The 14,806-nt window shown below is 21.2% G+C and overlaps 1 protein-coding gene across 1 annotated transcript; it reads left to right on the top strand.

Annotated features, from left to right (window-relative positions):
- Positions 1-686: 686 nt before the first annotated feature.
- Positions 687-13,505, top strand: LOC129615127 (GMP synthase [glutamine-hydrolyzing]). Its single transcript, XM_055530205.1, has 13 exons — positions 687-916; positions 8,725-8,841; positions 9,997-10,183; positions 10,277-10,394; positions 10,690-10,846; positions 10,912-11,055; positions 11,300-11,396; positions 11,479-11,848; positions 11,946-12,138; positions 12,222-12,393; positions 12,467-12,696; positions 12,756-12,947; positions 13,008-13,505. Exons 1-13 carry the CDS (start codon positions 884-886, stop codon positions 13,107-13,109), a joined length of 2,112 nt encoding a protein of 703 aa, XP_055386180.1. The 5' UTR covers positions 687-883; the 3' UTR covers positions 13,110-13,505.
- Positions 13,506-14,806: the final 1,301 nt, after the last annotated feature.

The raw sequence follows: 14,806 nt of genomic DNA, 5'->3' as shown, positions 1-14,806 counted from the left end.
ATTTTTTCATTTAATTAAATTATTAAGTACCTATAACAAAATTTAAAATAAGAAAAATAAAAACCAAAAATAGTGTTTATTTAATTTTTCATTACTATTGTAATTTTTAGTATAAAAGAAGAAGATGAGATTAAAAATGTCAATAAATAATTTATAGTAGAAATTTAAAAAAATCAAACAAAAACCAAAATACAAGTGTCAATTTATTATGAACAATTTTTGTTTTTTTTCTTTGTTACCTTAGACCTTAAAATTTGTCTTTTCTATATACATGTTAAGAATTTAAAATCAAATCTTATATACCTAAGTATTTTCATAATAAAATTATAGTGTTGCAAATGTTTTCCATTTTAAGCCAAATCTAAAAAAAAAAAATTAACAAATTATTTACAATATAAATAATACCTTAATTATTTATTATTAAAAATTAAAATACATAAAAAATAATTTTAAAAGCATTAAAATTAATAAAAAAACTTGTAAAATTCTTAATAAAAATTTCTTAAATTTTAACCTGGCTGATAAAAATAAAAAATTTATACAACGTAAAAGTGCAATTATTTTTATTTTAAATTAAGTAAAATTAAAATAATATAATGATAAATAAACAAAACAAAAAAAAAAACCTATAACAACAACATTTTATTTAATCATAAAAAAAAATAAATTAAATTAAAAGAAATTAAAATTTTTTATTTAAATAAAATTCAACTAAAATATTAAAATTAAAATTCCAAATTAAACAAATTAAATTAAATTTAAAATTTCTAATTAAATCAAATAAATAAAAAAATAAATAAAGTCATTACATAAATGTTATCAATAATTGAAATTTTAGTAAATATTTTTAGTAAATTTAATAAATTAGGTAAATTTTTTGTGAATGTTCCTGCGTACCATATATCGTTTCCTACCGGTTAGTTTAACAAATTAAAAAAAAAAAATCGAAAAAAAAATAATATAAAAAATTTTTTATTTATTTTTTTTCTTTTGTTTTCATGCTTCTTTTCTTTTTTTTTTTTTACAAATTTCATTGAATAAAATACACATTTAAATTCATTGATAAATTCATAAGTTTAATTAATTAATTTCATTTCTTTATATTTAAATATGCAAATTAAGTGGGGGCCAATTAAATATTTAAAATAATTTATTGGTGATGCTATTCTTAGGTTTTTCAATTTTGATTTTAGATATATAAAATTTAAATATATAAAAAATTTTACTCGCCTAGTGAGAAAAAGGTGAATGACTATCATAAGTATATTTTTATGGTATAATTTTCGAATGAGAACAATTTTTACCGTATTGCGTATCTCGTCTTTTCTAAAAATTTATTTAAAATTTGACCATTATTTATTTACTTTTTTTTAAATGTGATAGGCTCAGTCTCAGATAACTTCAGAAAAAATGCACAAATTCAATTAAAAAAAAAATGAGCAATTTTATTAGAAAAATTAAATATTTATTAGAAAAATAAAAAAAGGAGAGAATTCTGATTTAAAAGTGAATAAAAACTGAGATGAAAAAGTGATATATATACACGATTAGGTTATAAATTTTAAGGAAAATTTTTAATATAGAAATCATTAACTTAAAATTTAATTATACATTGATTTGATTAGATAATTTCATAAGATTAATACAAGGGCAACTAATTTTTTATTTCAATTTACATTTTTTTTCTTATTCAATAAGAAATTCAATATTTCTGTCAATAATTGTCCAAGTAGATTCTGCTAAGTTTTGATTTAGTTTTAATAAAATTATTATTATATTGATTATTAGATTATTATATTGTAGACGAGTACACTTTTTAACATAATATACGGTCTTAAAACGTATGTTAAATTCGAGAAAATGTTAGTGAACTAAACGCACATTATGGTATATAGTGTTACGATAAGTAGCACATGAGCTTTTCAATTGAATTGGTCAAACCACTAAAGTAATCTTTTTTTAAATATCATAATTACGAGTATTGAAATTGACTGGGTAATCGTTAGAGTTGCGATTTCTGTCACATGTTATATAAATACTTTAGACATAATTATAATTCTATATATATATATATATATATATATATATATGTATATACTTACATATATAATTAATTATCGCCTGTCCTCATATAGAAATTATGAAACGTAGAAGAAATTTTTTTATAGAAACTATTTCTAAACTCTTAATTTTTTTTTTTTTACTTTTTTTTTTCTGTTTGTAATTTATGCATATAAAAAAATATACTTATGTAAAATTGACTCATCTTTTATATTTCGAGGTTTTCAATGTTATTTTGTTAGTCCTTTCTAATAGTAAAACTTATAATAAAAATAAATGTGCCAAATTTCATACGTAATTTTTATAATGACTGCATTGCGCATATTTTTATTTTAATTTTTAATTTATTTGACACTAAATTAAACAATGTTTATACTAAATACTTATTTGTTTATATAATCCCGGGGTCCATAAGAATTGTTTATTCATATACTATAAGTAATTCTATTTACAATATTCATGAAATTACTGTTGGGGCCTCGATCATTTCACATCAATTTTAAATTTTGCCTTTTGTCCCAAATATTTTATTAAAATGATTTCATTCCAGTTTTCTTAAACCATTTCCTTTTAACTCTATAATAATAATGTATGACAGTTTTAAGAACTCTGAATTTCTGAAGAGAATCTCAAAGTAAATTGAATTTAATCAAAATTTCTGATCTTATTAAGGTCGAAACGTTATTCAACGTATTTGTAAGAAAAGAAAAAACAAATTCAAGTAGCTTTAACTTATTCTTAAAATATTTGAATTGTTTTAAAGATTTTTTGCTTTCATATCAGTACAATATCCAGCACAAGTGGGTTCATTTAATTTAGATTTTAAAAATTCCATAGATACAAACTTTATAATATTTTATTTAAGTAATATTAGTAACGTAATAATAATTTATTGAATTTTCAGCAGTTTAATAAGTATCTTAGTTATTTCTTTAATTTAAAGTGAGTACTTGTAATTGGGACATTAAATTTTCCAAGTCTATACTCAAATTTTAGAAATTTTGATTTCCACTTACAATTTTCTTAAAAAAATAATACAATAACAATTTTGTGGTAGGCTGTTTTATTAAATACTTACATACATATTTAAAATTTCAGAAGAAGAAATTCATTTTCTAACATTTCTGTTTAAAGATACAATCTCTTAAATAATAATTTTATTTCCTATGTATGTAGGAAATAAAATTAAAACTGACAATTTTTTATTTTCTCCGATTTATTTTTAATTGAAATCTCAATTGTTATAACCATAAAAATTACGACCAATTCATTATCGATTCTTAAGACCAATTCATTTACATTTTAATGACCATTTGGTTATTATTGATTTTATACAATGTCATTCATACAACTTACGTTTTACATTATGTGTATATACATACATCTGTATATTTATATATATATACTTATATACTTAAATTATATTTATATAAATATGTATCCACTTGGATAAAACGAAAATAATAAAAAAATAATGTTGAAAAAAGAAGAAAGAAAAAAAAAACAAAGGACATAATAATCATGTCCTAATTTTTCTTCTTTGTCATTGCATATTCATATGCTTGTATGTCCTACAAAGGCAAAAAAAAAAAAAAACATAAAATTTTAAAAAACATTTTTTGTGTAAATTACAATTTTACAATAATTTAAACTATATTTACGTATATATATACATGTACATATGTATGTGTATGTAAATAGTATATGTGGTGTATATACAAAAAATGTGTTTTTTCTCTCTGTTTTTAATCTCCGAACAAATTGATTTAGTTTCACCTTGAAATTATGCATTATAAGTAGTTTTTTTCTTTTTTTATAAAATTTTTGAAAAGGATAGAAAAAATTATTTGTTGTTAGAGTGAAATCCTTAAACCTTATTATATGAAAATTATGTGTTATTTATTTCCTATCATTAAATTTGCATCATTATAATTATTTAACAATAATTTTTTTCTAATTTTTTTTTCATAAAACCTGTACTATTTTCAAAATTGTAATGATATAAGTTCCGACGTATTGAATCATAAATTAGCATTGTATGCTTTGCAATTGTGCAGTGAAATTGCTGAATGTTGTTTAACAAGTATACTGCAATTTTTAATTTTTTATTCATTCAAAAATATTTTGTTTACATTTCATTTATTAATACTAAAATCTGGGTAAAGATAAAGAAATTGTTTTCAATAGTGAAACAAAGATAATTTTTTTTTTCGTTATTTTAATTCCTCTTTACGAATTTAATTTTTTAGATAAATTATATATACATATATGTTAAATTTGCAACCAACAAGCAAGTATATATAAATATTTTAATAACAGAGTAAATAACTAATAAATAATCAATTTTTTATTTCAAACAATTTCTCATTCGTACACAAAATTTTCTTTATTTATTTTAAAATAGCTATGATGAATCACAAATATATATATATATATATATATATATATATATAGGAAATAAAATAGAATGAACTTATATAACAAAATAAATATTTTGATGGTACACAATAAATGTAATTAATTATACATATATATACATATATAAAGCATTTTATTCCACATAATATAAATAAATACGATATATTTTTTTTTTCAATGATTATTTTATTTCCTATAAAATACGATATGAAATAATTTGAAAATTTCAAAATCTATAAAATAAAATACAAGAGCCATATATGTATAATACTATCTATGTATGTATATCTAATTATATAAATATATAAATATATAATGTATTTATATAGGCATATGTAGGTATGTATGTATGAAAGTGTTTTTAAAAATTCATACACAGCTGTTCTGAAAGTAAAATGAATTAAAAACAAATGTTATGCAACATTCTTGCATACTTTTAGGGGAACATGTAGTAAATAACTTCATTCATATTTATATTATTTACGTTCTTATTTTTCTAATCAATGCAATCTCCATTTGGGAATTAAAATACACTACTTCAATTAATAAATTTTAAAATTTCAATTTTTAATATAAATAAAAATTTTTTGTTAATAGACAAATTAAAAACATATTGTATATGTTATCGTTTAAATATGTATTTATTTTCTCAACAGAAAAAAAAAGCAAGCATAAAAAAAACAAATAAGAGAGTTTATTTAATTTTTTCTATACAAAAAAAAAATATATATATAGGTCAAAATTAGGTTATTATAATAAAAATGATATGTAATATCCCAGATGTTTTCTTTACTGAAAATAAAATAAAAAAAAAAAACAAGAAAATAAACGAAATTTAAGTACTCACTTTTTTTTTTATATATTATTTACCTTTATTATGTTTTTATTTTAAACTACATAAGTAAATATATGGTACATGTACATTATTATGATCCCATATATTTACCTTATGTACCCATTATACATACATATTACTACCCTATGAACAAATATAATGCATGTACTTATAACCTTGTTTTATTACTTTTACATATATTGTGTTTCTCTGTTGGATTCTCTTATATTATAGCATGTATGCATAATAAGTACATGTATATATATGTTTTTCATTGTATATATAATAAAAAATTTAGATAATTTACCCATACTTATACCTATGTAATATATATATACTATATTATGCATATTTTATATATATATATATACATGAAGTATACATATATGTACATATTATATTTCTATATAGGAATGTCACACCCACCTGTCAAAAATATATATATATATATATATATATATGTATATACTTGTTTGAAATAAAAAATAACATCCCTGTTTATTTGCATTTTATTTTTTTTGTGTTCTATGAATTTTTTATATTCAAAAAATTTTACTTCTCTTACTTAAATACTTACTTAAATAATAATATCATTTTTTGTTTATTTGTTTATTCTATCTATTATTAAAAATAAATATATATATATATATAATTTTTATATATATACACAAACAAACATTGTCTGTATTTTCATGTATACGTATTGGTATTTATTGTAAATATTAAGTACTTATTTATTTCTAATGGGAATTAGAATGATAGAATTAGGATAGAAAATACATATAGTAAATAAGATAAAAAAAAAAAAAACACAAAATATTGAAAATATCCTTTAATAAATTGTGTTTTAATCTATTATTAGTTTGTATTAAAACTATTTTACACTTGATTTATTATTGTATTAAAAATGAAAATAAATAAAAAATATAATTATATGTGTATGTTGAGGAAAAATAAGTAATTGAAATGAGAGTTTAAAAAATAACTTAATTTTTGTCACTTTTTATTAAATATAAAAGTTATAGAGAAAAATTAAGATTATGAGAATATAGAAAACAAATGTATTTAATGCACTTCTTCAATTTTTTTTTTTTTGTTTTGATACTTTTTTTATTAGATATCTTAAGGTTCTTAATACAAAGATAAAAAGATTTATTGATAAAAAAACAAAACAAAAAAAAAATGTAGCAATAAAAATGAATATTTTTCAGACAGGTTATAGGTTTATTATAATATATTAGTTTTAAGGTGCCTGACTGCCGGCCGACAAATTATAATCCATTGATGTTTTATATAAAATAATCGGTATATTCTAACATACATAGATGTAAAACAATATTTTATGTATATACATTATATATATATATATATATATATGTACATACATATATCCATATAAATAAACAAGATGTCCGGAAACTGTTCTCACCTATTTTACGTATTTTAAAATAATTTGGTTTTTTAAATAGCTTAAATTTTTAATTATAAAAAAAAAAAAGAATTTGAAAATCAATAAAATCGAAAGATTCTATGAAATAAAAGCAAAACAGAAATTTACTTTCGAATAACTATTGAAAATGAAAATTAGGTGTTTTTTTTTTGAGAAAGGAATAAGTATATGCTTTAAATTTCTTCTATTAAAAATAAAGATAATTTTGTGTAAATCCTATATTTTCTATTTTCAAACATCGTTTTCTTTATAAAATAATAATTTATTTTTCAACCATATATATAGATCTCATAATTTGTATTAATTATTAAATTAATATAAAAAGGAATAGGTATATGAACGTAAAATAAGTATACGGGTCTTACTAAGGGCCTAGTAAAAGTTTAGAAGGTAGAAATAAAGTCAACGCAAAAATTACACTTCTATTCTTTCCATTTTTCGTTCCATCTTTCCATTTTTATTAGTAGTTGGACATTTAAGAGTAAAAATTTTTGATATTTAATTACAAATTTTATAACTTAAATGCTGAGAATCAGACCATATATTTTTAAGAGGGTATATTGAGTAGATCTGAATAAAAATATTAAAAGACTTCCGTAAAAGACATGTTGCAAAAACATAGTAAAAATATTAAAGATTTCCGTTAAAGCCATGTTAACGTGATAAATATGCAATATTTTTAATTACTTTTTCTATAAAATCAAAATAATATTGTAAAAAATTGATATTGCAACAAATTAGATTAGTCTCATACAGCGTTTATGAAAAACCAACTATGAAGTAATTATAACAAACAAAACATTTTATAAATTTAGATCTGGATCTACACTTATTGGTCAAAATTATCTATTGACCGATTTAAAAAAAAATTGTATTGTATAAGACTTTCTTTAATTAAAATATTTTTTTTTTTTTTATTTTTAAAGTAAATGCAATTCGCTCAGCAATATGTAAATATTATGGAAAAATAAAAAGAGAAGGATTCTATTTCGTAATTACAATTTTAATCTTATTTCTGTATCATTAATATTATAATTTATTTTTAATATATGTATTTAACAGGACACCTTCTAAAGTACTTTTTTAATTATAATTTTTTTATTGAATACATATTATAAAAAGAAAAATTAGGAAAAAAGTGTAATTCTATTCTTTATTTGATTGATGACGGATTCGATTACAATGTTGTTCAACATATGAATAGAATTATTTTAATTATAATCTGATTTTAAATAAAATTAGAATTTAAACTTAATAACTTAATAAACTTATTAATTGAATTATTATAACAATTTCAACAAGCTTAAAATTATATAGCAAAATTATAAATATGTAATTTTTAACATACTATAGAATAATAAAAATAATATAGATTATAGGATTGCGTCGAGTGTTATGCCTATTAAAAATCTATATATATACGTACTTACTTATTTTATTACAATTATCATGAAGAAGTCTTCATTTTGTCAAAATTGTAACTTAATATTAAAATATAACATAAGCTCAAAATGAATTAAATGAATTATTTTTTTTATTAATTTTCAAATTCAATTTAAAAATAATGGTATTAATCTTTTATTAATTAAGTATTACAATACTTTCATTTATTTTTTTAAATAACCTTCCTATTTGATTCAAATTTCATTAAAAATATGAATCAAAAAAATATTTAATGGCAATCATATCATATGTACATCGATACCATAATATAGACAATCACAGAAATACTATAATCTTATAAGATGTGTGTCAATACAAGTATCTTTTAATTATATATAGTAAATATTTTTAAAGTTAATTGTGGTTTGCATCCACAAGTAAATAAATATTATAACTTCATATAATTCATCAAAAAAAAAAAATATTAAACAAAATTAAAATATTAATTTTGATTTTATTATAATTACTGAAATAAATTTTTTTTATATTAATAAAAAATTTATCATTTTATTTTTAGTGTTGCAACGAACAAGATATGAATCAATCTGTTACGAACAAAATTTTACCACCTACGGAAGATGAACCTCATTATGATAAAATAGCTATATTGGATGCTGGTGCTCAGTACGGAAAAGTAAGAAAATCTAATTCTATTGTTGGAGATCATATACATACTTACTTATTAACTAACGACTATTAGCAGCAATTTCATCATTATTCATTATAATATTTATAATCATGTTTATGTATTAGTATATATTATTGTGTTATGTAGTATAATTTTATCTAGTATTATTGGAAAATTTCGTTTTATCAATTTGTAAAATATGTAAAATTCTATTAAGTACGCAAATTTCTTTTTTTAGTTCATTTGAATTAATTGCATTTTCTTAAAATTATCCATTGTACTATAAAATTCTTTTTAAAAGAATAATTTAATTGACAACTTAATTGATTTAAGTAAATAATTTTTAAAATTAAAATATTCTTTAATTAAAGTATTCTTTCATTTTCATTTTTTTCAATTCATTCAAATTAGATTTATGAACTAAAATTTAAATTTATTTATTTTCTTCGGCAATAGAAATTAATTTTTTTTAATTTAAATTAGTTTTTGATGAATTTAATAAATGAGATTGTTAAACATTTCGTTTTGTTTGTAATTACTTAAGCAAAAAAATTTAGTATATAATTGTGATCTATAGATTGAAACTGATAACTTTTAAAGTAAATTTTAATATCTTAGGGTCTTAGACTGCAAATAAAAAATATTTATTTTCATACTATAGTTCAATTGATTTTTCGTTTGTCCTTCTTTATTTTTTTTTTTTGCTTTAAAATCACACATATATAAGTACATTATATTCATTTTGGTATAAACATTTTAACGATTAGTTTTCACCTTATTACAACTTATTAGCACATGTCTTTTGTGTTTTATTTTATTATTTACATACGAATTAAATAGAAAATAAAATAAAAATAAACTTTGTTCAAAGTAGTTAATTTTTTTATTCAGATTTTTATTTTATACTTTTATACATTTTTTATGCGTATAAGAAGAAATTTTCTAATTAAAAATAAATAATAAAGTTCATTTATAATTATACTAATCCAAATGTCACAAATAATATAAATGTAAAAATATATTACTTTATACAATGAAAATCGTGGCATATACATATGTAATTCTTGGATAAAATTTTATTGAATTATAATTCATAATTTTGAAACAACAAAAAAATGTATTGTATTTAAATGTTATTAAATGTTTGCCTTTCAATTTTAGATTATTGATAGAAGAGTAAGAGAACTGAAAGTTAAATCAGACATTTTACCATTAGATACATCTGCCTTAGCGTTAAAAGAAAGTGGCTATCAGGGTATTATTATCTCAGGAGGTCCAAATTCAGTTTATGCAGAAGATGCGCCCGCTTATGATCCTGATATATTTAAAGCAAAAATTCCTATATTAGGTTAGTTATTTACTTTTTTCAATAAAATACTTTTTGTTTTCGGCTTTTTTTTTCTTTGTATTTGTTAAAAAAAAAATTCAAACATTATTTTAGGTATATGTTATGGAATGCAATTAATTAATAAAGAATTCGGTGGTACTGTTATCAGAAAAGATATACGTGAGGACGGTCAACACAATATTGAAGTAGTAACTACATGCCCACTTTTTCAGTAAGTTAATAATTGATACAACTGATGAAATTTCTTCAGAATAATTATTTTAATTATGAAGGAAAAGAAGGTGATTAATATGAAACTCTTATTGATTATTGATACAATCCTTCTAGAGTAAAAAAAAAAAAAAAAGAATTTTTTTTTTTTTTTTGGTGCTTCGAACAATCTAATATATTACAAGTGTTTTTTATTAGACTACACATAGCTTCACATTTCTAAAATGGAAGCTATTAAAATAATGTAATAAACTTTAATAATCAACTTTATTAATTTTATTTTAATTTATTTTCAGTCGATTACAACAATTCCAAACTGTTTTATTAACACATGGAGATAGCATTGATAGAGTTGGAGATAAATTAAAAGTAGCTGCCAAATCACAAAATAATATTGTCGCTGCCCTATACAATGAACAATTAAGAATTTATGGTGTTCAGTTTCATCCTGAGGTAATATTAACAAATGTTTATATCAATTATCTAAGTATAAGAACGAATTATATTAAAAATTTTAGGTTGATTTGACGGTAAATGGGAAGGAAATGCTCTCTAATTTTTTGTTTGGTATATGTGGCATAAATCCAAATTTTGGCATTAGTAATCGGAAAAGTGATTGCATTAAATATATTAACGAAAAAGTTGGTAGTAATCGTGTTTTGGTAAGCTTAAAAGTTTCCAAAATTTCAAAGTACTTCTGACATATAAAAACATAATATGGTTAATAATATCATAAGAATATATGCATAACCTATGATCCTATATCCTATAAGTACCCATACTTTTATCAAGTAGATATTGATATAATTTATGAATATGCATATAAAATAAGGCAATATTTTATGTTTTTGCATTTCATTTAGCTTACTTAGATTTAAGGTTTATTAACTTTTTTAAACTTTCCAGTTGTTAGCTAGCGGTGGTGTTGATTCGACCGTATGTGCAGGACTTTTAAAAACCGCATTAGATCCATCACAATTAATCGTCGTTCACATAGATAACGGTAAAATGCTTTGTTTTTAGAAAATTATAACAATACTTTAAATAAAGCACTTTTTAAAATAATATTTTTTTCTACTGAACAGGTTTCATGCGAAAAAATGAAAGCGAAGAAGTTGAGCAATCTCTTAAAAAAATGGCTATTGATGTAATAGTGAAAAAAGCTTTTTACCAGTTTTTTAAAGGAACAACCACAATAAAAAAACCAGGGCAACTGTATAATATTGAAACACCAATGCTTTGTTATACAACAAATCCGGAAGAAAAAAGAAAAATTATCGGAGATGTTTTTATGAAAGTAACAAATGAAGTACTAAATGAATTAAAATTAAATCCAGATGAGGTTTTCATAGCTCAAGGTACTTTACGGCCTGATTTAATTGAATCTGCATCGCATTTAGCTAGTTCGAATGCGGACGCTATCAAAACACATCACAATGATAGCGCAATGGTTAGGTAAATATTATATTTACAAAGATTTTTGTAACAAAAAAAAAATTTCTTTAAAATGAAAATTGTTTTTCTTCACATTATTTATTAAAATAAAATGTAGAGCTTTGAGAGAAGCTGGTCGAGTTGTAGAACCTTTGGCTGATTTTCATAAAGATGAAGTTAGAGAATTAGGTTATGAAGTATATTTGCCACGACATCTACTTGAAAGACACCCATTTCCTGGGCCGGGCTTAGCTATAAGAATAATTTGTGCTGAAGAGCCGTATATGGAAAAGGATTTTTCTGAAACGCAGGTATTTTTTTTTTTTTGTTTTGAGTGAAAAACAATGCTGAAATAACTATGAAATTCTGTTTTCGTTACCCTCTTTTACAAAAGGTAATAGCAAGAGTTATAGTAGATTATAAAAATAAATCGCAAAAGAATCACGCTCTTTTAACTCGGGTATCCGATTCAACAACAAAAGAAGAACAACAAGAATTACTAAGAATCTCAAGTAATTCGCAAATAATGGCAACTGTATTACCTATTCGAAGTGTTGGAGTACAAGGTAAATAATATAAAAAAAAATTTAATATTTAATTTTAAATAAGCCGTTACTTTATTTGTTGTTCTTTTTTTAGGTGATAAAAGAACATATAGTTACGTTTTAGGCTTATCAAGTGAAACAGAAGTTAATTGGAATGATATGATTTTTTTGGCAAAATTGATACCACGTATATTACACAATATTAATAGAGTTTGCTATATATTCGGAGGTCATGTACAATTTCCAGTTATTGATATTACACATACTAGAATCTGTCGTCAAGCGTTAGCACAATTAAGACAAGCAGATTACATCGCTACTGATGTAAATAATTAAATTTACATTTATTTGAATCTTTAATTTTAATTGCAACAATGTTTTAGATTCTCCAAAAAGCAGAATGTGTTAGAAAAATAGCCCAAATGCCAGTTGTTCTTATACCAATTCATTTTGATAGGGATCCAGCAAACCGATTACCATCGTGTGCGAGATCGATTGTGTTAAGGCCATTTTTAACGAGTGATTTTATGACTGGAGTGCCGGTTATTCCAGGTTCAGAGCAATTACCAATGAATGTAAATATTTACAAAAAAAAACGTCTTTTCTATAAATTACTATTAATATTTTCCTTTTAGGTTCTCGAAACTATGGTTCGGGAAATATCAGCAGTAGAAGGCATTTCAAGAGTGTTGTACGATTTAACAGCAAAGCCACCGGGTACTACTGAATGGGAATGATTTTATTTTTATTTTGTCTCAGTTTTAACCAAAATTTCTAAACAAAAAGAGGAAAAGAAAAAAACCAACAAATTCTCTTATATAAAATATATTACAACTTTTTAAATTAAAACCTTCTACAAACAAAAATGAATCGATTTACACCATATTCATTTAAAATGATTTTTATTTCTTATTTTTTATTTTATTTTTAAATACAACGCGTTAAAACTTCCGTTTGGAAAAAAAAAACCCTCTTTCAAGCAAAAAAAAGTGTCGCACGAAATTTGATTAAATATTTTATCAAATTTTTAAATTTTTTTGAAACAAATTTTTGTATTAATTCAGTTTTTATATTTCAATAAAAGGCAAATGATTATGGTAACCACTTTATAACTACAATTATTAAGTATATTATCAGAAATTTAATTTTAATAATTTATGTTCATAATATTTATTGTATATAATTATTGCCTTCAGAAAAAGTAAGAATACTTAATACAAAAGAGATAGTATGATAACAAACTTTTAAGCAAAATAAAAGAGTTAAATAGGTTTTAACTGAATTCTGAAGTTAATAACAAAATTAAAATGTTGTATCAGATATTAAATTAAGTGAAAAGAAAAAATTAGAAATCAAAGAAGAATAAAATTACAAAGAAATATGGAATCGTACTGATAGAAAGCAAATAATAAATTATTAAAATCTTAAAAATAAAATAGTAAAATTTTTTTAATATAATATAAAAATTCTAAATTTATAAAAAAAAATTATTAAACGTGAAATAAATGAAAAAAATCCTCTAAAGACTTAATATTTTTTTTATAATTCTGTCCTGATTAAATTTCGCGATTAAAGTAATGAAAGTGTTTTTCAAATATATGGATTTTTTGTTGACAATATTTTAAAATTATCCAAATGATTACTTTTTAGTATTTTATTTTTCAATTTAAACATGTTTTTTCTTATCTATAGGAAAAATTAAATAATTCACATTTTTTATTAACTTAAAAATTAAATTTTTCTTTTCATTTTGCATCTGATATTTCGTTAAATTTAACTAATCCAGGTTATAAAGAAGCTTCTAATAAAGTGTTCCATGGTATTCACAATATCATAAATTCCACTACTAGATACATTAACATGTATTTAAATAGTTTTTGATGCAATGAAATGTATTTTATATTTTTTTCAACTAAATTTATTATATTTATAAACTCAGAATTAGAATGATAAATAGTACAAGAAAGTATTCGTTTTTTATTTTCATTTTTTTTTATCACTCTTTATACTAAATATAATGTATTGAACTTTCTAAATTAAATTACTTAATTGGCAAAACTTTCAATAAAATTTAAATAATTAAAGAACTCACTTTTGATATGTATTAAAAAATTATAAAATATATATTTTTAAAATGTAAAATTGCCCAAATTACGGTATGATAATAAATTTGGAACGTCTGCTTATATAACATAGCCCAAAAAACATGCAGAAATCCAATTTGAACTGTATAACCATAGTACAGATATTTTTTTAATGTCGTTATTAATTTTTTATTGTTTGTATTAATTGAGATTCAACACTTAACGAATCAATATTTTATATAAACACACCAAAATTATATGGCGGTCAAGAAGCAATGTTAAGAATAAAACTGGAAAACGGGTAATTAGTGCATATGAAGCTTAAAAATTTCGCTTAGCATACTTTAACA

The sequence above is a fragment of the Condylostylus longicornis genome, unplaced genomic scaffold (assembly GCF_029603195.1).
Source record: "Condylostylus longicornis isolate FDR11 unplaced genomic scaffold, ASM2960319v2 ptg000135l, whole genome shotgun sequence".
Classification (NCBI taxonomy): Eukaryota; Metazoa; Arthropoda; class Insecta; order Diptera; family Dolichopodidae; genus Condylostylus; species Condylostylus longicornis.
This window is presented reverse-complemented; position numbering and strand designations above follow the sequence as displayed.